Source organism: Falco cherrug, chromosome 12 (assembly GCF_023634085.1).
Source record: "Falco cherrug isolate bFalChe1 chromosome 12, bFalChe1.pri, whole genome shotgun sequence".
Taxonomy (NCBI): Eukaryota; Metazoa; Chordata; class Aves; order Falconiformes; family Falconidae; genus Falco; species Falco cherrug.
Window position 1 is genome coordinate 7,457,149 of NC_073708.1, and position 26,841 is coordinate 7,483,989.

Sequence of the window (26,841 nt, forward strand, 5' to 3'; positions counted from 1 at the left end):
GTGGAGAAGGCTGAGGTCCCTGTTTGTGACCATGGTCCTGCAGATAGAACCTCTGCTGAGACAAGGCTGCCTGCATACTCTCTGTGAAGCCTACCACCAGCCTTTGCTTGTCATGTACCAAACCTCACCCCTCGGGATACCTGCAGGCTTGGGTTGAGGTATAAGAAGACATCTGTGAGTAGTTGCAAGACTTTGTGTCCTGCTTCACTTCTGAACATGTGCAGATGCACAGTCCTTGCATACAGTAATAGACACTGAAATATGCTATGCATCTGTGCAAATACAGCAGCACATGTGAGCTAGAAGTGCAACAGTTTCTCTTTCAAACTGTTCATGGCATACATGAGTAGACAGAGAGTATTTATTTCCAGTGTATTCACTTGAGAAAGGAACAGCAGCTTTAAAATAGCTCCAGGGCAGTGGAGTTCATGTAAACACGAAGAATATCCCCAGTTTTAACTACATTATTTCCTTCTCTGTTTGCATACTGTGACACAGCATCCAGTTTGAAATGATCAGACAGTAATCACTACAAGAGTGAAAAATAAAGCTAGGCTCCCCCTGTCCTTGGCAGCTACAATACTATTACAGTACAAGCCCATTTATTATGAGCACATTTCTGTATCATCATTTACAGGTATATTTACATGTTTTCAATAGCACTGCGTGCCCAGGTGGTCTGGGAGCAAAGCTTGGCTCTTCAAGCAGGTTTTTACCACTTTGAAGGGCAGAATAAGAAATCCAGAAGTAACATCTGAGCAATGTGGGACATCCTCCCAAAGCACAGGGGGTTAGTGCTGGCAGCAGTGTTGTTGTAAAGGTCTGACCCACTAAGGTGGCAAAGCGAAAGACCTTTGCTCCACTCCAAACTGGAAACAAGGATGGCTCTCGTTCTGGATGTGCTTCCTCAAATTGATGCGTTTTCTTGCGATGGAAGACAGCCAGCTCTGAGCGGGGAAAGGCCCAGCTTGATCTGTTTTGTTCATACTGAAGAGGGGGAAGCAAATTTGGGAGGGCTTTCAGAAATTTCCAGTGCAGAGCCTTGTTGAGTGCCTTGTGCATTCACCTGTCTTTTGACCTGACTTCCTTTTTATTTTACAGTTTGCTATAATTGCTTTTTTTCTTCTTTTATCAGGAAACAACCTTGAGGAAGAGGTTTAAGTGACTTTTCTGTCTTGTTTTGTAAAGATTTTGCTGGCTGACTGTGTACAGACCTTTAAGACATGACCACCACCCCTGGCAGTGGAAATGATGGAGTCAGCCTAGCGTGCACCTTCCTGTCATGGTTTAACCCCAGCCAGCAAATAAGTACCATGCAGCCGCTTGCTCTCTCTCCTGCCCTGCAGTGGGATGGGGAGGAGAATTGGAAAAAAGGTAAAACTCATGGGTTGAGATAAGAACAATTTGATAATTAAAATAACAACAACAGGTGTAATGAAAAGGAGAGAGAAAGGGAGAGGAATAAAACTAAAGGGAAATAAAGCCAAGTGATGCACAATACAATTGCTGATGCCCGGCCAGCTCCCCCCGGTTTATATACCGAGCGTGATGTTCTGTGGTATGGAATAGCCCTTTGGCTAGTGCAGGTCAGCTGGGCTGGCTCTGCTCCCTCTTGGCTTCTCGTGCCCTGTGTCTCGCTGGCAGAGCATGGGAAACTTGAACAGTCCTTGATTTACAGTAAGCACTACTTGGCAACAACAAAACATCAGTGTGTTATCAATATTACTTTCATACTAAATCCAAAACAGCATTGTACCAGCTACTGAGAAGAAAATTAACTCTGTCCCAGCCCAGCCAAAACCAGGACACTTCCTTATTCTTCCAGACTGGTCCGCCAACCGTTCCTGGAAAAGCTGGCATGCTGGAGGTCGGACAGGCTGAAGCAGAGTGATATGGACTCTGGAGCAGCACAAACCCACTACGTTTCTGGGCTTCATCTGACACCTGCTTCCCTTGTGGGGGAAGGGGATACTTGTCCTAAGACCACGCAGAGCCCTGTTCTCCCTTCTGGAAGGTCAGTGCTAAACACCAGCTCAGGGTATACTCAGCTTTGCTGTGCATGAGAGAGACTAAAATCTGGGGATACTCTGACTCGGGAAACACCACCAGAAGCTTTCCTGTAGTGTTCTTGTCTCCTTCCAATGAACATGGTGTTGGGCTGGCATAGCAGGAACGATGGAAGGAAGGGCCAGAGGCAGGGGTGCCCTTGGGTGATGGGCTGAAGTGTAAGCCAAGTGGGACTGGTGGAAGTTATGATGAGGTCAAGGATGACTTGGGGTTGTGACAAGAAGCATGAGGTTCATATGAAGAGCATTCTGGGTCTTGGATCCTGACCAGACCTGGTGTTGGTGAGCAGGCATTAATAAATAACACGCTTTTAGCTAATGAGAAAGGTGGAAGGGGCTTTCAGTTTTCTCCCAGATGCCAGGGCCCTTGCTGAATCGAAGAGGTTGGCAAGGTGCATCTGCTGTGTCCCCTGACCATTCCATGTCTTTCAGGCCCACCTCTGGCCCCATGGGACCCTCAGGTAGGTGGGGGGTGAATCTTCCTTCCCAAGCCCTGTGTTCGTGGAGTTGTGAAAAACAGCTGGGAAGTCCCTCTCCCAGAGGTGGCCAGCTGAGTTTTTGGGAGGAACTGGCAGTGTGAGCCCTATCTGCATGAGGATGCTCCAAGGTGGGCTCCCATCCAGAGAACTGCTTCCCCTGCCTGAGAGGCTCGGGTGCAGCTGGTACACCAACGTAACTGGTGGGAAGCAAATAATGCTGGGCAGTAAGACAGCAAGGGATGGGACTGCAGCTTCATCATGGAGCTGCTCCCAGGCAGCTGCTGGAAAGGCCTTTCAGGCAAGTGCTCTAAATCAGACAGTGAAGCTCGGAGCCCTTTATGTGAATAACTTGGGCAGGGAGATCTGGCCGGCAAGATGTTGTTTGTCACCAAGTAAGGCTGAATAAATCAGGTACCGACCTCTAAATATCTCTGTTGTCATTTGGAAAACCCTTGGGTTTTAGCATTTGGGGACACAGCAATAACTAGCGGTTAATTATCAAGTAAGAAAGAGAAAAAAAAGCGCCTAAAATGCTTCTTGCCCTTTTGTTCTTCACAGTAGACAGGTGAAAACAATATGTTCCCAGCAGTAACTTTTAATTATTTCACCACTGCACATCTCCCTTACACTACAAGTTAGAAATGTCAGTTTAATTTTCTTTTAATTGCCTCAGCTACCAGCTACCTGAGAGAAACCATTTTTACCAACTGTCTAGTCCCTGTTTTGGTCTCAGAAAACAGCTTATTGCTGTAGGAACACTCGGTGCACTTCTGCTTTGGAAAGAGGCTCTCCAGAGAGGAGAGCGAGGGTGCAAATATTTTGCCTGTAATTACCATATCCAGCATACTCTGTGTGAAAGGGTTGTGTATTGCGGTGCTCATCTGTTTGGCAGCACAGGAGGGTTGGGCTTTGATTTAGTTTTCCTCACTTAATTCCATGTGGAATTTAAACCCAGTGTGTGTTTGTTTAACCCATAGAGGTGTTGGGATTTTCACCGTCCCGTGGAACGTGTACAGCACCTTTGCACGGCTGGGGCAGGATGCTCAGCCTTGCCAGGGGGGCGGATGCCATGCCAGCCAAGCTGGGATCCTTTTTGTCCTGGAGGGAGAGTAATCAGAGATAAATAATGCACGAGTGACTGAGCTCTGCCTCTTTGCCCAGTGCTAGATCAGCCTGCTTTTTGCTGACCACCTCCTCTTTCCCCGTCAGCCATGGGCTGGGGGCTCCCTGGGGTGCAGAGGCACTTGCAGCCTGGTTTTCCTCTAACTGTGCAGCTCTCCCTCAACCACTTGTCCTTGTGATGGGAAAGTCAGGGTTCCTCTGCGCCGTGCTGGGGGATGTCACCGTCCATGCAGAAGGACTGGTGGTGCACGCACCACCAGGGCTGGCGGGTGCCGCTTGAGCATGGCCATGCAGGTGAAGGCATGGGAGCAGGCAAAAAGTTGCTTGCCAGTGTGTGTGTGGTGGTGGCAAGCGAGGTGGGAGGACTGGGTGAAGGCTGTGCTGCTGTCAGGGCACTGGTAGGGCTGCTTACCCGTGTGCAGGCAGTGGTGCTGTGCGGCGTGCCCTGGTGCGAGTAGGCTTTGCCGCAGAGCTCACAGGCATCGGGCTGTGCATCTCTTGGTGGCTCAGCAAGTTGCTGGGCTACTTGTAGGAATGCTCCTCCAGGGGGAACCTCTGCAGACCCCCTGGCACGATGGCCTCTGTGCTGGTGAGAGCTGATGCTCACCAGGTGACGTGGCTGGAGTGGCTGTCTCTGGGTGCCACGCCAGAGTTGCTGCCCAGGGTCACTGTAGTGTCCTCAGCACCACAGAGCCTGGTGGCCCTGCCATCCATCCGGGGTGTGTGCTGCTGGCACAAGGGTTCCCCGCAGCTGAGCTCACCACTCAGATGAGCTCACCAGCAGCTTCAGCTTCCTGGCCACGCCATTAGCATTGACAACGGTAAAGGTTTTATAGAAGACTTCACCTTCCTGGCACAATGGGTCCCCTGGCATATCTCCCTTGGGCCATTCCCTGGACCACTCTAGTTGCTCTCCTTGGTTTCCTCCTCATCAGCATTGCCGTATGTCAGATCCCCTTCCTCTCCTCCAGGCTGCCATGGGTGTACTCCTGGTCCAGATGTTCAGGGTGCCTGGGGCTTGCTGTGCTCCTCACCTGTGTCAAGCATGGATGCCTCTGAGGCTTCTCCACCCCCTGAGCCATTGCTGTAGGGGACCTGGATTTTTAGCAGGAGGGGATGATGAGCATGAGGCACAGAAAGCAACCAGGCAGCTGTTTCTTAATGTGGCTGATCTTGTCTTTGGTCACATTGATTTATGCTTAGATCTGATGTCCTTTTTCCTTCTTCTAATGGCTACAATGCTTATTTGAAAGCATGGATTTTTATTTTCTGCACGATTTTCCCACTTTTTTAAATACACAATCACCAGGAAACAAAACACAGATGTTATTAATTACGGAGGCCCTGATACTCTGCCAGATTTCAGATCCGGTGGCTGTTTCTCCTGATGGCTAAGGAGATCACATGTTACAATGCCAAGCGAGCACTAGCCGCTTCCTCTGTTCTGGAGGGGCCCAGCAGAGAAAAGAGCTCCATGTTAATGCAGAATCATGCAGTATAAAAAAGTATCATCTTAGTAAAGGTCATGTGGCCACACAGAGCATTTCCAGAGAAAGAAAAACAGCAAGAGGGTGAGAAACCAAGGACGACATCATGTAGCTGTGATGGTGAAGGTGGGAAAGCTGCCCGACAGCCCACTGGGCTGGCTCGGCAGAGCAGATGTCCTGTGTGCTGCTGGCAGTGGATGTGGGCAAGCCGAGCTGCTTCCTGCCCCTAGGCATGGCAGCAGCAGTGCACCCACATTTCTACTCCCCTCTTTTATGAAGAACATTTAAAGAGAATTAAAATCAGACCCTGACTGCGAGCCAGATGCAGCCAGCAAGCACTGGGTTTGCTGTTTGTGGGATGTGCAGTGCCGAGGAGGGGAGGTTTGGCATGTGACCAGTGCATTTTCACCAGTGCTCTTTGCAGTTTTGCAAACAGGTCAGCGGGCTCTGCTCATGCGCATGGGTAAAATGGCCTGAGGAGCTTATGCTCCGTGTGGAGTCTGAAGAGCAACGTGTGTCTGTTCCCCATGCTGCTGCAGGGCTGGGGTGTGGGGAGGGGGGCATCTGAGCAATCGATTCTCAGGAAGGCAAAACCAGCTGCAAACCCCAGCAGAGAAAGGGAGAAGCTCCATTCCTGTCACTGACAGGAGGTGCAGTGAATTCCTCTTTGGATGCTGATTTACTAGTATCCCCCATCAGCCTTGTTCAGAGGCTGCTGGGTAGTTCGAAGCCAGCTGGCTGAGCCTGAGCGGGCCTGCTGCTGACAGAGACAGCACTTGCGAGCACTGGGAAATGCCAGCGCTACTTTTATCTGTGTCCTTGCTCCCCAAGGGGAAAGCTATGGGGGAGTGTGTACAGGCTGTCCAGCCTGCTGCTGCAGAGAGAAGGGAGAGGACCTGCAGGAAAACCACACACACACCCCGCGAGGGCGAACCTGTTTCTCCGAAGCAGCTTTCCAGAGACCATAATCCACCCTTGGTCTGCAAGGGGCTGCCGGGGGCATTTGGAGGTCTCATTGCAGAGGGGAACAGAGCCCAGCAGCCTCTTGGCTGTGCCCTGTCTGGGGTCCCCCACCCACATTGCTTCTCATCACCCTCAGGCCTGCCTGCCTGCCTCCCCCCTGCCTCCCCCCAGCTCCAGCTGGCAGAGCCTTACCTTGATGGATGAGCATGGACGGGCAGCCAGCGGGGCAGGAGCAGCCCCCTGGGCCCCTCAGTGGGAGACAAGGGGGGCTGGTGCAGGGCATGCTGTGCAAGTATGTCGGTGTCTAGCTCACCCTTCTGTATCCAGTGGCCCAGCTGCGGAGCCTCCAGAGGTGGGGCCCTTTTCCCTCATCCCAGCCTTGCCGCCTGCATCGAAGAAAGCAGCCTAGGAAATGCAGCAGGGCTGCCCTGCCTGCCTGAGCCCTTCCCTGCTCCTCCTCCCCACCGATGATGGAGAGCACTGGCTGCCTGCTCACTTTGTGCCTCCTGCTGCACCTACCAGGAGGCTTTCGCCTGCTCCTGGCTTTTAGATGTTATTGCCACTTCTGCTGGAGAGACCCCCACCATCAGTAGGGCTCACTGGGTGCTTTTCCTGCGTTTTCCTCCCAGGACTTCATGCCGCAACCTTCATCTCCAGTGCATTATGTTAAATCCCTGCTTTTCTTCTGCTTCAAGATGTGCTTGTCACCATCTGGTTGTTCCTTGGCCACCATGCAAGTCCCTCCCCACGAGTCCAGTGTGGGAGCTTTCTTGCTTTTCCTCCCTGCTTCTCTTACTGCCTGTCTTGCACACTCTGCTTAGCCTTCCCTTCCTCACAGCAGGGATTTCTGTCTCCTCTCTGGCATCAGAATCAAACCTTTCCCCTTGTTTTGAGCTGACTCACTTCATAGGCAGTCTCAGCACTGAGGACCCTCTGCCTACAATTTTTATTTGGGATTAGCAGAAATTAAATCCCCGAAAGTCCTGGCAACAGGTAATATTTCAACAAAACCACTACAGAGCAGCCTCCAGTCCTGCACTGCTCATCAGGGTTTTGCATGTGCAAATACAGGAATGTGATCCTGCTGTCAGGAACTGGGGGAGCATGTGGGAAGGGGTAGTTACCCCCAGGCTGCACTCAGAGCATCTTGAAGACAGTCCAGAGCACAATACCGCTCACCAGGTGGGTGTATGACTATGACAAAACCATCTCCATCCCACTGCCTGCTCCCTGGGTGCTCATTTCCTCTGGTTTTCCTCTCTTGGACAACTTGCACGCAGTAAATGAGAGCATGTGTCTTGGAGACAGATCTGGATCCAGTAACTCAAAGGAATTAACGTTGTGGCGCCCACAGGAAACCAGAGACATGCAAACCCATTTCTGAAGTCAGAGCCAACTGGGCCACGAGGTCGCTGCCGAGCGACAGCATAGGTGAGCAGCCGTGAGCAGGCCGCCTCAGCAGGGCACTGCTGCTTTCCTAGGGGCTGAAATCATTCTTGATTGTGGGGATGTGATTTTATATCACTGGCTTTTTTTATACGAACTGCCTCCCCAAACAGTATTTTCCATACGTTAGCATCACTGCTCCTGGTAGTGTGAATCCTCCTCCCAGTAGTTTTTTTTCTCCATCCCTCCTGTTGCACACCACACCATTCCAGCAAAAAGCATTCACCAGGTCTTGGCAGCATCTCTGTGAAGCAGAGGGGATTTTTCTTGGCCTGAGGAATAGTGATAGGACTTGAACCTGTAGGGAAGCTGTCACTGAATGCAAGCTGGGGATGGTTTAAAAACCAGAGGGCAAGAGAAAGTCACGGGAAGAGATCTGCAGAGGTTGGAAGCAGGTTTGGCTCATTATGGTGAGAGGAGCATCATCACTGGGGCCAGCTGAAGCCTGTTCACAAGCTGCAAAGAGAGCAGGGACCAGGGCTGGAGCTCCCTCTCTAACACAGGTTGCCAAAAATAGTGCCAGGCTGGCATGGTGCCATGGTGACCCTGGCATTGCTTGTCCCCCTCCAGCCATGCTGGGTGTTTTGGGGTATCTGGGGGGGGTCCCTCCCCATGCACGGCTCTTTCCCTGCTCGGGGCAGGCATGCTGCTATGGCCAGCCTGAAAGAAAAAGAAATACTGCAGAAGAAAAAGGTAATTTTGTTGTGTATCACTCTCCCCTTCAGACTCTTGAAATAGGGGACAAATGTTGTCAGGGAAAATACAACAAACTGTCCTCCACGCTCGGGTCTGTGAGTAACGTGTTCTGGGCTGGTTTCTCACTGCAGCAGAGCTCTGTGCTGAAGATGCAGCCAAGAAAATACCTTATGAGATGCCATATACTAAGGAAGCACAATGACATACAACTGGGTGAGAAAACAGTGATTTAAGAAGAAAAAGGTGTCACGAAATCTGTAACACGCAGGTAAGTGCGTTTTTCTTTATTTTTCTTTGTGAAGTCCTCCGTTTTTCCTTGCAGTCCCTGGACTGATCTGAGATCTGCCTGGTGTTTTCCCTGGTTACCAGTGTTAGGTTATGGGATAAACACCACGTTGGCTGCCCACAGAGGAATGGTGGGAGGAAGCCCAAATAACACCCTGTCTAAGCTGCTCCCAGGCCCATCACAGGAGCTGTCAGAGGCACAAAGGCAGATGGGAACCCAAATTACAGGCTCAGAGGGAGGGGACACCCTGGCTGGGTTCCCCTGGGGCTGTCTCAGGAGACCCCCAGCCACACGGGCCATCAGGACAAGGCGGCTGGAGCGGCTGTCCTAAGCACTTCTGGCATGGATGTCCCCGCTTTTTGGGGATGTCCGAAGCCAGCTGCTGGGGGTCTCTACCACAGCTGCACTGGGGTTGTGGCACATTCAGATGCCAGCAACTGGGGAGGCTGGGATCTGGGGGAAGCTACTGGGCAGGCTGCATGTCTCAGGCCACGTGGGCAGAAAACATAGGAAATAACACCTCAGCATTTAGCAACTGAACAGCAAATCTTGGTGCCAGACCTTCCCCTCAAAGGTGATTTTGCTCTTGGACAAGCCTGATTTCACTCATTTGCACTGTCCCTCATGGCCACGTGCACACCAGCACCAAGGTGCATGGCAAGGTGGCCTGTCCAGCAGTCAGCGTGTGTCCGGATGGTCTGTTCAGGACACTGGGGACAAGGGACACCGGCTCTCGGCTTCCCTCAAGTCTCCGAGGCTGCAGTTAGGTTGGTGATCCTGAGCTGGTTTTGACTGTGCATTTCCGCACCCTTTAGGACCTGAGAGCAAAGGGAGCTCAGACACCTCGGTTAATCTCAGCATCCTGGAGTGTGAATGTACTAATCTCTTGTGGTAACTCGCTGCAGCCCTAAAGTGGACGTGACAGATGCACTCGATAGATTTGTGCTCACTGTTGTGCTCCTGTTGATAACAGGAGACATAGCCATCCCCATGAGAAAAGCATTTAATCTTGTTTGTAGGTGGAGAAAATGCTTTAAAATTAGATTTTATTTTTTCTTTATGACTGTTTTAGTACTGATACTCCAGCCCTGTTTGATCCTTTCTTTTTTTCCATCTTCTGCCATGGCAGCTGACCTACAAAGCAAGTTCCCTCAGTCCAGAGGCTGCGTCCCACATCTTGGATAACATTTCTTTTTGAGTGTATTGCTTAGCACTTGTCTTGGATCCTACCAGGGAATTTCAAAGCAGAGCCATCAGCCTTCTGGACCTGCTGGGCTTGGCTGGTCCTCCAGCACTCTGTATTTTGGCAGGTCCCACTTCAGTGGATGCAAGTGCTGTTCAAATATAAAGTGGGAATTGATAATGAGGATTGCATCTGTTCACACTAGGGCTCTTCTCAGCCCTCACTGCTTTCCAAGTAAAGGTTTGCAGTCCCTCGCATCAGCCACTTTCTACCTCTTACAACAGCAGTTGCACAAAGCCCGCTGTATACCCCGCTTTTGCCTCAGTGCTGGTAGCTGCTCCCCCCAACTTTCTGCACCAGTTAATGCAAGAAACAATATCGTATGCTGTTTCCTACAGAAGCACTGCCGCATTTGTAAACTCACATAAGAAGTCATCTAGATCCCTGCAGAGGTCAAATGATGTGATGCCTCTTGCTGATTCTCAGCCAGGCTTTGGGGATAGTCCCCACCGTCACGTAAGTAACTGGGAAAGGGAATTCATGTTCCTCCTCTGTTTTTTGCCTGCAGTAACCTCCAGCAATGTGTTCCCATGTCATCTTCCATGGCCCTGTCCCTCTCGAAGGTTAGAGCAACCCTCAGCCTTAGTCTGTGTTGTGACCTATAAACCCAGGCCTGCTTGTGGACACCTCCTGTCTCAGGTGGGTAATCTCAGTTACAAACTCCACAGCCTCTTAGAAAAGATCAGATTAAAAGCATTTAACAAGTATAGCTGAAAACCCAGTTCCTTCTCTAAAGGTTAAACTTCTGAACTGCAGATAATTACTACTCTTCTCCTCCCTTTGATGGCATCTCCTATCTTAAGCTGTAGAAACAATATGTAGGTGCTTCAAAGTTTAAAATAAGTGAACATCTCTTGATGTGGCTGTGAGTTAAAAAATACCATCTTTGTGTTTCCAAATGAAGAACCCAAGGCAGAAGAGCTGGAGGTGTGTTCCCATTCAGCGGGTGAGTCACCAGCAGAGCTGAGGGCAGTGCTCCGTGCCAGGGTCTTACTTCGAAGAGCAGCAAGGCTGGTACTTGCAAAGCCAGCCTGTTGGCAGGGGACATGGGACGCTGCTCTGCTGTCCCTGTGCTGCTGGGCGATTGCATGTTCATTAGCTGCAAAGGGGTGTACCAGCCCTGTACACAGCCCTTGGGTAGGGCGGACATGGTGGTGCTTGGTGGGACTGAAGCGCGGCTGCCTTGTGCTCCTTGCTGCTGGGCTGGAGCTGCCAGCTCTGTGCTGCCCACATGGTTTGGTGTCAGTGGGGCATCTGCCAGCCGTGGCTTTGTGTGGAGATGGTGGCGTGGGTGCTGCCCCAGCGCCTGTGGCACTCCGTGCTGGAGGGGCTCTGCAGGGACAGTCCCCTGCAGGCAGGGATGGAGGAGAACCAGGCCTGGGTGGCAGAGGCAGGCTGGCGTGTCCTGCCGAGCAGCAGGCAGCAGATGGCAATGTCGCCTTGCAAGAGCTGCAGGGAACGATGCAGGCAGGCAGGGATGCAGGTAGATGTTTGCTGTGCTGACAACTTGAAGTGACCCTCTCGGCAGTGGCTGCAGCTTCTTTAGGGACCGGACAAAGTGACCCTCTCGGCAGTGGCTCCAGCTTCTTTAGCAGACGCTGGAGAGTTTCAAGCAGCACTGGATACCTGGTAGAGGTGCTCCTTGGCCCCGGGCTATCTTGGGTCCCTGCTCCCTGTGGCCACCCAGGTGGGAGAGGTGAGCGAGGGGGAAGGCAGGGACACCCTTTTCTGCCTGCTGCCCTCCCGTCCTGCCAGGGAAAGGCTGCTCTGGGGCTGCCCACACTGGACTGGTTGCAGTTGGAGTAGCCTCAAGATATGAAAAAGCCCAGGCTGGCTCTTGCCACACCCTTGCGGGGTATGATTTTGACAGCTGGGGAAACTGAGGCAGGGAGTGTGCTTGTGAATGGGTACTGGAGTCACCACGGAGCTGGTCAGCTGTTGTTTCTAGCAGTGGGGTGAAGCTGCTCCCACCGCTGAGCCTTGGTAAAGGCTTGGCGTGGCCAGGACACAAGCTTTGGCAGGGTGTCATGCCTCCTTTCCCTGACTCACCTCGTTGCCAGTGGGTATTTTTGGGGTGCAGCAGGCTGGGGGGCTCAGGTGGCCGCATCTCTTCATGCTCAGGGAGCGCTCCGTGCCCCACAGAGCCATGGTGGGGTGGAAAGCCAGGCTGTTCGCTGTTGCTGCCTGGCTTGGCCGCATCTCGGGGCCATGGGGCCATCCCAGAGCTGTACCTCAGGGGACTTTGTGCAGCCGTGCGCTCTCTATCTGATGGGAGGAGAGCCAGTGCTGGAAGCTCGCTCTTCCCCTTTTCTCTGAGAGGCTCCATCCCATCCTTTATCAGGTAGGGCTGCTGAGCTCAGGGAAATGGGAGCTGGTTTCCTGCTCGGGGCAGGCTCCTGAGGAGTGGCCATGCCATTTTGCTGACTTCCCCGAGCTAACAACATCCTAGCTACTGCATCAGCAGTACGGAAAACAGGGCTGGCATCAGCCCTGGGTGCAGTTGGGAGCTCCAGGGTGCTGCCAATGTAACATAAGCAGCCAAGGCACCTCATTGCAGGCCTGTGAAGGAGAGGCCAAAAGGTACTGGGAAGTGATTTTGAGTTGTCAAGAGGTGTACTGCGGGTCCCCTTGGCCTCCCCATTGCGTGGCTCCAGCACATGTCACCTTGGGCTGGGACCAAGCTATTCACCAGGGAGTGAGGCACTGAACTGCACTTACTGGGGCCATCCTGTGCTCCCCAAGCAGGAGTGCTTCAAATTGGCACAGGGCCATGCCGGTGCTAGAAAACAAATTAATTTATTCCAGTTGAACACTCCTGATTCAGCACTTTTCCTGCCAGCACTTTACAGCGGGTGTGAGGTAACAAGAAGATACTGTGCACAGAGGGGTGACGGTCATCCTGGCCAGGTATCTTCTGATTAGGTGCAATACAGAGATACTGACTGTGCACTCTCGGCACGCTGGGGCCAGAGGTGGGGTTCGGCAAAAGGTTGTGTGGGTCAGGGAAACAGGGATGGATCCTCATGGTGCCCCTGTCACCCACCCTCAGCTTATCCCTGGCTCTGTGCTAAAGAATGTGAGTGCCTTGGAAGGTGCTGGTTTTGGGATTCTTCTTAAAAAAAATTAAGGCTTTATGCCAGAAGGCATCAGGTCTGTGTGGCCTGAGCCTAATTTCTTCTTCTGAGAGAATTTGTGTGGCTCTGTTTTCTTTTTACATTTACCTAAAGCGTGGCATTTGTGTCATCCGTTAAACAGCAGCCAGGCTCTGCTGCAGCAGCAGCTGTGTTTTGAGGGCAGGAGAAGTGTTCTGGGCTGATACATCCACAAAACATTGCAAACGGTGCTTATGAGAGAGCGATCAGACTGAGTGAGAGGTCCCAAGAGAGGCACTGAGGTTTTTGAGCTGGGCTCTGCATTAATGCTATGTGTGGTTTCATGTATTCCTCGCCTCTGAAATTATGCTTTGGTTTATAGGAGAGACTTGACGTTTCACATTAGCCCTTTGCTGAGACACTTGTCTCAGCTGGAGGAGCACCAATTGACTGAGGCACAATGCGAAGGCGCAGAGGTCTCCTCTGTCCAAGAGGATGGTAAGTGTGATGTGTAACAAGCGGGGACCGATGGCAGAGAGGGAGTGTGGGAACCCAGAGAAGGGGACTGGCAGTGCTAGAAAAGCTGTGGCTAGAAATGAGGAAACCCTCCCTGCCTTGGAATCAAGTACCGTACTGAGCCAGATCCTTCTCCACTTGTTTTGTGTCCTGATCACCTAGAAGTCCTGGAAAAATTAATGGAGAGGGGAAAACAATCAAAACTTGAATGCATTGCATGTTAGTGGTGACCTTCCCCTGTGGTGGAGATAAGGAATATGCAGCCTTTGCAGTTAGGGGAAGGAGCCGATTTCAGTCCAGGACCAGGAGATGACTATCTAGCTGGACATTGCTTGTGCCACGTAAACCTGCTGGGGGTCAGATTGCTGCCAGTGTTATAAACCTCTGTCATTCTCCAGATGCCAATAGGCCTTTATCTCTTAAAGTGAATCTTATTAACTAGGAGTGGACTTTGCTGCCTGTATTGTGGCCTTTAAGCCTCACTTGAGGTTCTTCACCCTCAAATGAATTGGAGAGGGTTTGACAGGGTGGAGGAAAAGAAAAACAAAGTAGTTTCCTCAAGTGTGAGCTTCTCTGAGCTGTGGGTGTCCTGCCAGCCCCATGGCTGGGCACTGCTTCAGGACCAACTCCAGGTTTGCTCCAGTGCAATGGTCAGGATCCAGGGTGGTCTGGGGGCTGTGCCAAGCTCTTGGCTTCCTCTGTGCTGGAGCAGCCCAGGTCCGTCACACATGCAGGGTCTCAGTAGGGCTCTACCAACTCCAACCAAGCCAGCTGGGATGCTCTCTCTGTTTAGAGCAGGAAGCTGCCCTCACTCTGCAGTTCCCCTGGCTGGTGCAGAAGAACTCAGCAGAGACACTCACCCACCTAACACTCCTCACAACCACTAAGTCCACGGGTAGCAGGCTTGCAGCTAACAATGCTAGGCTACAGCTAACCTCACCTACAGTCCTGCAAGCAGGAACGTCACAAAGGACCTCTTAGGGTCTTAGACTAATTAATGTCTATCTTTGTGTTCCCAGGAAGGCTTCTGTAGCAAGAGCAGTAATTCACTGAGGTCCTGGCGTGGGCGATAGCTCCATTTCACACCTGGTTCCTGTTAAGGTTATTCTGCTCCCCAGGACAGTTTGAACCACCACCCTGTCCTCCCAGTGTGGCTGCTTCCCTCCACTATTTCAAGATAAAGCAGCACATTTGTCTTGGGAAAGGGAGCCTCTGGTCAAGGGGAAAGGGAACATTATCTTGTCCCTGGTGCTGGCTCCTTGTCCCTTAACACTTCACCTGTCTTGCCAGGCTGTCCCCTTCCCCATTGCATAGGGAAGGAAAGCATTGCTCAAGCTTGGTGGGTGGGACTGCAGAGGGTAGTGAAGATGTCCTGGTTTCTTTAGGTAGCTATAACCTGCAGGTGTGGAGTTCGCTGTTGGGACCACTTGGGCCTCTTCTACCAACTTGGCTTCTCAAACAGCTGCTCCAAGAGCTGTGATGAATGGCAGTTTGTCAGCAGAGAGAAATGTACTGCCTGCCTTGCTAGCAAAGAGCTAGCAGGGAGGCTGGAGGCTAGGCTGCCTGTCCAGAGGTTTGCAAAGCTGCTGAGCCCTTCATGCTGCTGCTTCCTGCATCTCCCACATCGGCAGAGGGCACTGCATGTCCACACTTGATCCACCTGGGAAGGGAGGGAAGGTCCTCTCCACCCCTCAGGCTCCAGGGTCAGAGGCATGGACCAGCAGCATTTGTGCTCTGACCACCAGGCCTCCCCCCCAGCTCCCTGCTAAAGGGCCCCGAGCTGCAGGGCCACCCCCCTGATGGAAAGATTGGGTCTGATGAGGGAAATCAGGAGGCACTCGGTGAAATGATGAGCAAATTTAGATCAAACGGCAGGAAATCCGCTCTCTGGCAGTGCAGAAAAGCCGCGCTATGGAAAGCTGTGGTCCGGCAGGAGGTCATCCAAGACAAACAGGGAGCTGCCTTCTGGGGTGGACTGGCTGACTGGCAGGATGGGTGAGAGCCGGAGATCTGGGCAGGCAAAGCCATAAAAAAGCAGTTTGGCTTTGTGTTCTGCTGTGGTCACTGCAGGCGGTCGAGGAGGAGCTCCCACCCTGCCCACGGGCTGCAGGATGGGGGTACCCCCAGCCCACGCAGGGAGCAGAAGGAGCCTTTCCCACCATAGCCTGAGGCAGTCTGATGGTTGGGTTTTTTTCATTAGAACAAGGCATTTATCACCCTGAGTGGCATCAGCCTGCTCCTACCTGGGTTTGGTGCAAGTTGTGTCCTCCTTGGTGAGGCAGGCAGGGGGCCAGCATTTGGAGGCAGGCTTTGGGCTCTTCCAGTGGGTATTTGTGTGCAGACATAGGGATAAATGTCCTGAAGGGGATGTTTCCATGGTGCCCATGGTAGTAGCTGCTTGCTGGAGTGAACAGGACAGGTACTACCTCTTGCATTGCTGTAGCACTGCAGGTTTCAATGCAATAGTGACTTCAAGTGGAGTTCCTGGCTGAAGAGGCAGCAGTAAAGTTCAAATGGACTTTCTTGGATGGTATGTCCTGCTGTCTGTCATGGAGCAGGAAGGGAGAGCAATTGGATTGTGGAGTGTTGCCTCTCTGATTTCTTCAGTGGTTGAAATCTGTGTTTGTCTTGAGAGCTCTTGCCCTTGGATAGTGATTTGGCAGCGCTTGGATGACCACCCTGTAAACCCCACCTGCCTGGCTAGTTTCTGCAGGGTAGAAGTTACAGCCGAAGCAGTGGTGAACCTCAACAGGAGAGCAGGCTTGTGTATCTCCAGGCGGCACCTGCAGTTCGAGCAAGCCCAAAGGCTTCACTCAAATGTAAGCTGATGCATTTCTAGCCAGTAGAGGTGATTGCTCCCTAGAAACCTGCCTTGGAGTTCATTTGTTCACCGAAACCTTTATCAAGAGAGTGAAGGTGATTTTCCAGACTTGTTGATGTCCTCGGGAGATAGCTTGCATGCAGACTTTCCAAGACACTGCAATCTCAGCTATTGCCCTTTGACAGCAGCAAAGATAAAGACACATGAACCTCCTGCTCAAGGAAGCTCCCCCCTCCTCTTGCACCACTTCCTTGAGATCAGCAAGCAGCCTGCTGCCTCACAGCCTGAGACTCTGTCCCCAGAAGAAGCAGCTGGGGTTTTACACACAGTCATAATTGCCCATGAAAGTACTCTCTGACTTGTTTCTCCTCACTTACTTGGAACAAAGGTTTCTGTGGAGGTGTCTGAGCTCTGCACAAGTGTGAGAAAGCATCAGGGTGGAGCTGGCTGATCTGCTCTGACTCTGCAAGCAAGAGGGGTGGATGGCACCTTGTTTAGGCTACCTAAACAAGTATCTGTTGCTCAGAAGAGAGGAGAAGGCTGAGCTAAAACCATGTTCCCTGACTCGATAGTGCCTGAAACAACAGTGTGTTTATGTAGGACTATAAAGAAGCCAGGAAACACCGCCAGCCGAGCCACGAATGTCCTGGTGAACCTCCTGGAGCCCGGGCATGGTCTCAGCTTGCTCCCTCTGGCAAGCATCAGACCCAAAAGGGAGAGGTCTGTAAGTGGGACGAACTAGGGAGCTCAAGGCTGCACAGACCTGACACGAGAAGGGCCTGTGGCAGTGCCAGTCAGCAAAGATGGAAGGGGAGGTGAGCTCCAGTGAGCGCTGGACCATGTCCATCCTGCAGGCTCTCCATCCTCATAGAATCGTTTAGGTTGGAAAAGATTTTTAAGATCATAGAATGCAACTGTTAACCTAGCACTGCCAAGTCCACCTCTAAACCTTATCCCTAAATGCCACATCCACACGTCTTTTAAATACCTCCAAGGATGGTGACTCGAGCACTTCCCTGGGCAGCCTGTTCCAGTGCTTGACAACCCTTTCAGTGAAAATATTTTTTCCTAATATTCAATCTAAACCTCCCCCGGTGTAATGTGGGCCATTTCCTCTTACCCTATGGCTTGTTACCTGGGAGAAGAGACCGACCCCCACCTGGCTACACCCTCCTGTCAGGCAGCTGTAGGGAGCGATAAGGTCCCCCCTGAGCCCCCTCCTCTCCAGGCTGAACCCCCCCCCCCCAGCCTGGTGCCCCGGCCCCTTCCCCAGCCCCTGCCCGGCTCTGGACACGCTCCAGCCCCTCAATGTCCCTCTTGTCGTGAGGGGCCCGACACTGACCCCAGGGTTCGAGGTGCCGCCTCCCCAGTGCCGAGTGCGGGGGGCCGGTCACAGCCCCGCTCCTGCTGGCCACGCTGTTTCTGGTACAAGCCAGGATGCTGTTGGCCTTCTTGGCCACCTGGGCACACTGCTGGCTCACGTTCAGCTGGTGGTCGCCCAGCACCCCCAGCCCCTTTCCCCCCAGGCAGTTTCCCAGCCCCTCTGCCCCCAGCCCGTAGCGCTGCGTGGGGCTGGTGTGACCCACCTGCAGGACCCGGCACTGAGCCCTGTTGAACCTCATCCAGCTGGCCTGGGCCCATCGATTCAGCCTCTCCGGGTCCCTCTGCAGAGCCTCCTGCCCTCAAGCAGATCAACACTTCTGCCCAGCTTGGCGTTGTCTGCGAAGTGACGGAGGGTGCACTCGATCCCCTCATCCAGATTGTTGTTAAAGACATTAAACAGAACTGGCCGCAAGGCTGAGCCCTGGGGAACACCAGGTGTGACCGGCTGCCAACTGGATTTAACTCACCACCACGCTTTGGGCCTGCCCATCCACAGGTCACCCCCCACAGTTCATTCTGGGAGAGGGAGCTGGGCTTGCCATCTTGCCATTGAGATGCAGTTTCAGAGGCTTTCCTCAGATGAAGTTCTGTGAAGAGTCCTGGATGTTGGTCTTAGAGTCTTTGGACTGATGAATGCAGATGAGACCTCTGCTCACCGCAAGCAACCTGCTGAAATAGGTGCTTCCAGAAGCCAGTTGTGCTTTGTCTTGGAAACAGGTTGGGTTTACGTTACTTTGTGTCCACTGGTCCCCTAAGGAGACTGCCTTGGGGACCTTCCCTCTCAACTGTCAGGAATCTTCCACAGATTTCCAGCACAAATATATCTGTGGCTGGCTTTTTCCTCATTTGTTCTTGAGCCAGAGGACAGTGCTGGCACAAACAGCTCTTCTCTCTGCCTGTACTCTTCAATGTTGATTTGAAATAGTCTTTCCTTGGCCTTGGGTTTCAGAGGGATGCATTTCAAAACCAGAAATAAATGGGCTTGAAATATTTCCCATAATTTTGCAAGATCTTGACCCTCTGATAGCAAGATTAAAAGAAAGATAACAACAAAATCAGCATTCAGGCTGGAATCACTATTGTTAAATAGACAACACTGTAAAGCCAGTACTTCTTGTTTACAATTGAACTCATGAATTTTTAGATATTAATGTATGAGGGATTGAGTAAACAACCATTGTGCCTCTAAGGAATGAGTCTCAGGCTGTCCTGAGCTGGAATACTTTGTACTTTCCTGATTGCCTTCCAAGAATTTCAAATTACTTTGTAACAGAAAAACAAGCCTGCTTCACGAGATGTTTGCGAGGTTCTCAGAACAGCCTGAATTCTTCTGCACTGTGATGTGGCTGGTTTGGAGGCAGAGCTCTACAGCTGGGTACTATGGGATGCTGAGCACGTAGGTGTTCGTAGAGTGGTGGGGACTACGCATGAAGAATAATTGGGTCAGGAGAGTCAGCCTGGATGTATTAAAACCCTGCTGTAGTGCACAGGTCTGCAACCAGTGTTTAGCCCTGTCAGTCCCTGTTCCCAGGTTGATGGGCATGGAGGCATTGTGGACACTGGCCCAGCAATCCTGTGAGTCCTGTGGTGAAGGAGAGGTGAAGGGACTAGTGGGAAGTCACACAGCAGGTCGGGGTGAGAGCCAGCAAGAAAAGGATTCTGCTTGCCTAACCTATGAGCCTTTCAGGAGCAGCTAGGATGCTCTCGGGCACCAGGCCATGGAAACAGCCCCCAAGGAGTACAAAAGGACATGTGGGCAGGGCTTGTCCCCTTGTGCACTGGAGAGACCATGCCGTGTTCTCCAGGGAAAATGCGGACCATGTTATGTACTCGTGGGCTCTCCAGGCTTACTAGGGTGTTTCTGAGCATGGTGGCCCTGACACCACAGGCTGTGGTGCACTTGCAAATTGTCTCTTATTTCTGGCTGTCCTATGCTAAGCGAGTGCTCTTCAGGACATTGCCTGGATACTTTGCAACCAAAAATAACACTTGGGACTGGACACAAGCCTGCTTAATGTCTGTGCCAGCCCTGGGCTGCCCAAGTGCCATTTGGCTAGTTTCTGAGCCAAGACCCCACAGCCATAAATGGAGACAACTTTCCACTGGTGCTGGTGGCTGGGCATTGCAGACAGGACATGCAACAAAAGCAGCCGATGGCCTGGCAACCTTGAGGTGTCACTCCTGGCCAGCCCGGGCAATCCTGTCCTGGGCATCATGGCCAGCACTTTGGCAAAGCAGGCAGGATGGGTGCCCCGCTACCTGGGTTGTGCTTGGGTTTGGTTTCCAGTCCAGCAGCCTGAAGCTGTGGAAGGGGTCATGAATTCAAGTTACCAAACCATCTGCTGGCTGCATTTTAAAAAACAATTAAAGCAAAATTGTTTCCAGCCTTTCTGTTTGCAAGATGTAGTCTAAAGAGAGATAGCCAAGCCTGGATTTGCCTGATCCTGCTGCAGCCCCACATATGAGTTAATTTGATCTAATCCATCCCCTGTGCATTCTGGAAAGTGTGTAATTCCCCACTGAGGGCTCAGGGAGTGTGCAGGTAAACAGGGCTGCCATGCTATTAGGTTCGAGTGATGGTGAAGCCCATGAAAACGGCATTTTGATACTTTTTTTTGAGTTGCTTTTGATCCAAAATTACTAAAGAGTTTTTAAAAAAAAGGAGGAAGTAAGAATGTTTTTGCATGGTGGAGGACGATAGGGTGTTGCTGAAGACTGATGGATGACAGGTCTAGGTGATGTTGGATGGAGCTGCTGAAGCAGTGGTCTGGGGAGCTCTTCCCAGGATACCCCACAGGGCAGGGGGACTGGTGTGGCTGCATGAGTGAGTGGGGGCATGGGAGCCTTGGGAGCTGCCTCTGCTCCCACACTGGCTCTCAGTGACCTCTCAAAACACAAAACTTTGCTTTCTTCCTTTTCCTGTGGTGAAAGGCATGCAACGATGGCAAAAAAGGGGTAGGGATGAACAGAGAAGGTAGCGTGACAGCGTTCTTCCTTGTCCTCCTTTGGCAGCTGTCACCTTGTTAAATCGGAGAATAACCTTGTGTTGGAGGGGAAGGTGAGGCCATGCCTGATGGTGAGGGGCATATATATACAGAGAGGATTTAATATTCTTTCCTGGGTGTTTTTATGTCCGCAGGGTTTTCGTTCCTATTCTGCTGAGAGGTCATGCCCTGGAGAGAGGTGGAAATGAGTCCTCATAACCCATGGAGGGCATGTGTTTGGGGGCACCCTTACACCTGGGGACTGCTTGAGAGCCAAAGAGGACGGGATCAGGATGCCCTTAAAGAAAGCCAGGGACAGTTTGCCCTGGTGCTTCAGGCTGTGCTTGGTGGAGAGGATGCACACCCACACCACTGGTGCCAAACCTCTTGTGACTGCCCCTGTGATGCTCTGGGTGCAAAGCAGAAGTGAGGTTTGATGTTACAGAGCTCAGATTTGGGCTGAAGCATTGCCTTTTTCCAGCAGGAGAAGGTAACGTGCCCCAGTGCTAAGTCTTGAAGAGGATGAGATGAGATGAGATGAGATGAGATGAGATGAGATGAGATGAGATGAGATGAGATGAGATGAGATGAGATGAGATGGTGGCAGCTGGTGGTGTTGGGTGGAGTTTGGGGACTGTGGGGTGCATTGGGGACAGCCCAGCTTGGCCATCACCCACCACCCATGCCCTGCCATGCCAACGACCACTGAGTGTAGCATGGTTGTATATCGAGGGGCTGCCCATATCTTGTTTGTTGATATGAGACATACCGAGGTCTCATATCTTATCTGTTGGTGGGGGGAATAAACCAACAGGCTGGCGAAGAGGCAGGAGAGGGGTCTTCCCCGACGAGCAGGGAGGGTAGCACAGCTGCAGGGTCCTGGAGAGGCTCTGCTGGGGCAGCTGCTTGATTTGCAACAAGAAAGCCCTGAGCACGGTGCTGGGCCGTGCTGGCGGCTTATGTAAGAGCTGGCAGCAGGGCCGGCGGTGCGGAAACCCAGCGGGCTGCCAGCGGGGCGCGAGCGCCTTTGATTTCGTCCTGTTTGCTCAGCAGCTTTCATGCGGCGGGGGAGCGGGGCGAGGGCGCGAGATTCCTGCACACTGAACTCCTCTGTTTCTCTCAGCAGGATAAACAGGACATAAAACAAAGCCCCGAGCCAGCCCTCGCCTCCGAGGCAGCGGGATGCCAAACCCCCCTTGGGGCAGCCTGTCCCTCCATGTGCTTCTTGGGGAGCAGCCACCCCATCCAGGGTGCCGTGGCCTCGGCCTCGGATGCAGGGAGTTGTGGGAGCCCACCCAGAGGGGTTTCTGGGCGCTGCAGCCATTTTCGCAGCTGGGTGAGGCTTGCCCCATCACATTGGTGAGGAGTGAGGGGGAAGAAGGGGACCAAGCTCCCTGGCAGGGCTCAGGCGGCAAGCCCTATGGCCTCGGAGAGCTGAGGATGGGCGCTCCAGAGTGATGCCAGGCTGGACACCGTGTGGACACCAGCTGGGCTGAGTGTCCCCTGCAGGGGTTTTGCTGTAACCACAGGGTGCAGTCCCAGGCAGAGGTACCAAGCCCCATCTGATGCACCATGGGATGCAGTGGGGGAAGGAGAGGGGTCAGATGCTGGTCCCTTCTGCGGTGGGCTCTGTGTGTGGGGTTTCAGTGCTCCCTTAAAGCTGGGCTGCTTTATTTATAACTTCCCCTGAGGAGTAATTTCCAGGCTCTCTAGCCCCCGTGGTAGATGCCTGTCAGTGACAGAGGGCAATGGGGCTGAGCTCAGCCGTTTCCCAACGCAGTATTTGCTAAGCTGGCTCCCCAGAGATGTGCCAGCCCAAGCACGTGCCAGCTCCCCTGGATTTCCACAGGGCTGTGATTTCACCACTGCCAGCCTGCTGCAGGGCGAGGTGAGAAGGCAGGGAGCAAACGCTCACTGCTGGGATTTGAAACACTTCCAGGAGTTTCAAGTGGGGTTTGCTCTGGAGCAAAGTGGCCTGTAACCAAGGATAGGCCAAGTGCGAGGCTGCAGCAGAACTCCTAGGAAACAGTGTCACTGCTAAAGCAGCACGAAGGGTAGGTGGTTTGGTGCTGCACCTCTGTCCAGGTTGTCTGTCCTGCTGGCCATGGTGGGCGGCAAGGTCCCCTCTCCTCCAGGGCGCTGCTGGTGAGTTATCCTGAGCTGCCCTGCCCCGGCCCCGCCACGTGCCTTGTGCTGCTGCATGCAATGGCATTGCCAGCTTCTGCTCCCAAAAGGAAGAGCTTTGGCAGGGAAGAAGCCACCTGGGCAGAAAGCTGGTTTCCTGGCTGGGGTCTTAGAGGCTTTGAGCCACACACATAAAACCCCATTGGAAGTGCAGAGGTAGGAGAGGCAGGTGCTGCCCGCTGCAGCACTGAGCCTGGAAAACCAGGATGGGGTGGCCTTCAGGGTGCTTGTCTTGTGCCCAGGCAGGAAGAACAAGCTGGTGGCTGGAGCTGTACGAGGGCTGGGGTCAGTGAAGGCTGGGGAGGAGTGTGGGGCTTTCTCCCCATGCAGCCGCACCAGCCTTGGGCAGGGGAAGCTTGAGGAGCAGCATGCCTAGGTGCCTGGTCCAGCTGCTGGTTTGTTGGTGCTGTGCACCCCTGCAAGCCTGAGCAGCCAGCAGAGCCCGAGCTGAGTTCCTCTGAAACCATTAGGATCTTGACAGGGGGGGATGCAAACCCTGGGACCACTTACCCAAACTTCTTGGCCTGGGGTTTTGTGAGAGCCAGCTTTCTCATAGGATTCCCACTCCGGGCTTGATGGGTTGGAAATACTGCAAGAGCAGCCCTTTTTCTGTTTTGTTTTGGGGTTTTTTTTTTTCCCCCTGATGTTTGTGTCTTTCCACTTCTGTCTCTGGCCAAGGCGAGTGGTGCCAAGGCACAAGAGCCCGGCACACCCAGAGGGAGGGGAGGGGGAAGCAAAGCACCCTCAACCCGCAGGAAAATGGGGACAGAAAGCAAACACGGCGGCTGGGAGCAAGGAGGCGGCTTTGCTTGCCAGCTCCAGCCAAGGGACAGATCTCAGGGAGGTCCATGGACTCGAGGCACGGGTATTGTGGCTCCCATTCAGTGCCCTGTCCTCTGCTCTTGCACTGATGCTCGTTTGCCATGGGATAGGTGAGGAGGGTCTGCACTTGGGGTGCACACAAGGCTCGACACCCCCCTGCTTCCCAGCCTGGTGGTCAGGGCTCCCTGGCCCTGCTGTGAGCAGCAATATGGGCTCAAGCTGCACGAGCTGAAAAGGCTCAAGCTCTCAAAGAGCAGTGCAGGATCAAAGCTTTCTAAACACTCAGAGCATTTGGCCCGGGAGGTTTTGTTCCAACTATTTATAGCAGTTGGGGCCAAGCAAGTTCAGAATTGGAGGCAAACTTTTCCAAAGCTGGGGGCCGTTTGGATTAGGGAGGGGGAAAGGGAGTTCAGCCAGGCCCGTTTCCAGCAACCGTTGACTCCTTCCCTTAGGTATGTGTTGCTATCCATGACACACTAACAACAGCTCCGTACAGAAGTGCCTGGCTGGGGCTATAAAGATTGAAATAAAAATGTGAATTGGCTGGAGAGGAGAACATGAAATAGTGAAAGTTTCCAAACAGCAAAGCTGTAGCATTTGAAAGTGAAAACTTTCCTTACCAGCTTGTTTTCATCCTCCAGTCAACATCCTTCAATTACAAACACACTTGTATTGTTTACCAGGGGAAAGCTGGCAATTATTTTATGGCAGAAAGACCAAAATACAGCTTCCTGAAGCATATGCCATACTCAGAAGCAGAGAGGAGTGGTCTTTTTATCTTCAAGGTGAATTGTTTTGTGCTGTCACTAAAGAACACATCATTTTTCTGTGCTACCCCCCTATAGGCAAAGCCAGGCTTGAACTCTGAGCCAGCAAACCAACCACGATGCCCTTGAAACCATGTCACATTTGAAGCCGTGGCCCTTGCAGAGGATGAAGGCAGAAGCTGGGGTCTTCCTGTCTGCCAAGTGAATTGTGCTAATGGTGATGTTTAATCGTGAGGAGCGTGAGCAGCATGCTTTAGATACACACCACAGCTTTGTGCATGCCTAGATCCACTCTTCTGATCTGAGGCACTCAGAATAGGTTATAAAAATATCCCTCTAATTACCAGTAGCTTCCCAGCAACGCTCTGTAGGAGCAGCATCTCTGAGCTTACTTCTGCCTAAGGAAAGGGTGCAATTAGGTAATTATATCAGCCTAATGAGGGGACAGCTTGAGGGAGGTGGGTTTGGCAGCTGGGTGGTGTCCAGCCCAGGTGGGCTGTACGGTGAGCAATGTTAGGCTTTTTCCTGGCAAGGTTGGTGTAGATTTTCTGCACAGTGCTCCATGCTGTAGGAGCTGGGTGCTGCGTCACCAAACACAGCCCAAGCCCATCACATGTGTGCCCAGAGTTGTTTTCAGTGAGAGAAATGCCATAGCTGGACGATTTCCTTCCATCTCTGACATCCCCACCAAAACCTGTGCTCTGATGCAGAGGATGCCCATCCTTGCTGTAGATGGTTGGGCTACACTGGAGAAGCCAAACTGTTCTCCTTCAGGGAAGGCTGCAACATCTCCAGTGGATTTGTATGCAGCTGGAAAATGGGATGAAGGTGGATCCGGGATGACTGCACATCAGGTGGCCATGGCTGGTGTTGCAAGGGGAAGTGTCAGGTAGAAGGGAAGGTTTCTTTGAAGCTACCCAGATGTCAGCCTCGGGGCCTGTCTTATTTCATATTTCTGTGAATGACCAAAAAAAGTAGAAGAGCAACGTTGACTGTGTGAGTGAGGCAGAGCCGCGGGCTCTCAACAGTACAGGGAGCTGTAAGTGTTACAAAAAGAGAATGGGATGGCCTCGAAGACAGGAGCAACAAGAACAATATGAAACTCAGCAGTGTAGAACGCCAAGTCTTTGAGCTTGAGGAACAACAACATGTGGTAAGATAGGATTTCATGTTTTCTGGAGGTGACAGAGAAGGGCTTCTGACTATCCACTGATCTCAGTGCCTGGGAGCCACTGCCTGCATGCTGTCATGCAACAGGCAGGTGCACCCTTGGTGGACTCTCATGACAAGGCCTCTCTGTTGACCTTAAAACCTCGGGGCAAGAGCCACCAAGATCTCTGGAACAGCAGGTACACATCTGATCATCCTTTCTCTAGAAGAAGTTAGAGTGGAGTGAGTGCAAAGCAAATCAGCTGTCCTTGTTGCTCCAAAGGTGAAATACGTGCGAGGGTCAGATGTGGTTGTCCTTCTCCCATCTTGGTTTTTCAGTGTGGCAGAGACAGGCTCTGAGCCCAGTTTCCACTCCTACCCAGCAGAAGGAAACGTTCTCATTTTTACCTCCTAATGATGGCGATGACCATTCACCTCTTGTTTTGTATGTGTCCTTACTATGAAAGACCGTTCTTGTGCTCCATGCTGATGTTCTCAACTCTTGGCTTGGAAAGGGTACACTGGCCAACTGGACAGTCATTCGGTTTGCTGAGAGGCTGTCTGTTCTGCAATTAACAGACAAAATGCCCACCATTGTTGTTGGAAATAAGTTTTAATTAAAATCTCTTGGTATTGGCCTTGGCCAGACTGTGGAGTGTATGGGAAGAGGGCAGAAGGCCCAGGTCAGTGTCTTGGGTCACCCTAGGAGAATGTCCACTGAGCTGAGGCTGAACACAAGGAAGGACCTGGTTTATAATTGCATGGGCTTGCTTTCCCCCTCCACCTCCCTCCTCTAGCGACCTGCCCAATGGATGATCGCGAGCTGATAGGGGCGCAGATACTGCCAACCAAAAGTTGGGATAGGTCCACAGGTCATTTGAGTCCTAATGAGGAACCATGAATAGCAGCTCACATCACACAAGTGAAAAACACCTCAGTCTCGTCTCTAATGAGTGTGGCTCTCCAAATGCTTTTGTCTTGGGCTTTGCTTGTCTTTCAGAAGTGCCCAGGGTTGCATCTCCCAGTCTGGCCTCCAAGATGCTATCACTTACCCCATCTTCTCTCTGATGGCCGCCAGGAAGGTGCCTCACTCTGCCAGGTGGCCAAGGTGGATCTGCAGCGGCCCTGCGTGTTTATGACAGTGGCATGGGTAAGCAAAGTCCTTGGAGGGAGAGGTACCCCCCTGGGGGGCTGTGGTGGGCCCTGGGTGGAGGCTGCCCTCTGTGTGCTTGCCTGTGATGTGCTGGGCTCTGGACAAATGGGCATATTGTTTTGCCTGTGGTATTCCCCGCCGATGCTGTCACTGCAGGTGCTAACTCTAATGAACGAGTGTCT

General features: G+C 52.4%; 1 protein-coding gene across 4 annotated transcripts in view; it reads left to right on the forward strand.

Moving 5' to 3' along the window:
• Positions 1 to 26,841, forward strand: part of LOC106630938 (zinc finger protein 501-like) — a 53,250-nt gene that overhangs the window by 13,444 nt on the left and 12,965 nt on the right. For all 4 annotated transcript variants that reach the window (XM_027800637.2, XM_055724893.1, XM_055724894.1 and 1 more), the window contains 7 exons: positions 1,189 to 1,374; positions 1,826 to 2,014; positions 8,391 to 8,527; positions 10,297 to 10,427; positions 13,263 to 13,378; positions 20,740 to 21,074; positions 26,507 to 26,656. In XM_027800637.2, coding sequence (XP_027656438.2) covers positions 1,189 to 1,227 — 39 coding nt within the window. In that variant the 3' untranslated portion in view covers positions 1,228 to 1,374; positions 1,826 to 2,014; positions 8,391 to 8,527; ... (2 more) ...; positions 20,740 to 21,074; positions 26,507 to 26,656. The remainder of the gene's footprint in view (positions 1 to 1,188; positions 1,375 to 1,825; positions 2,015 to 8,390; positions 8,528 to 10,296; positions 10,428 to 13,262; positions 13,379 to 20,739; positions 21,075 to 26,506; positions 26,657 to 26,841) is intronic.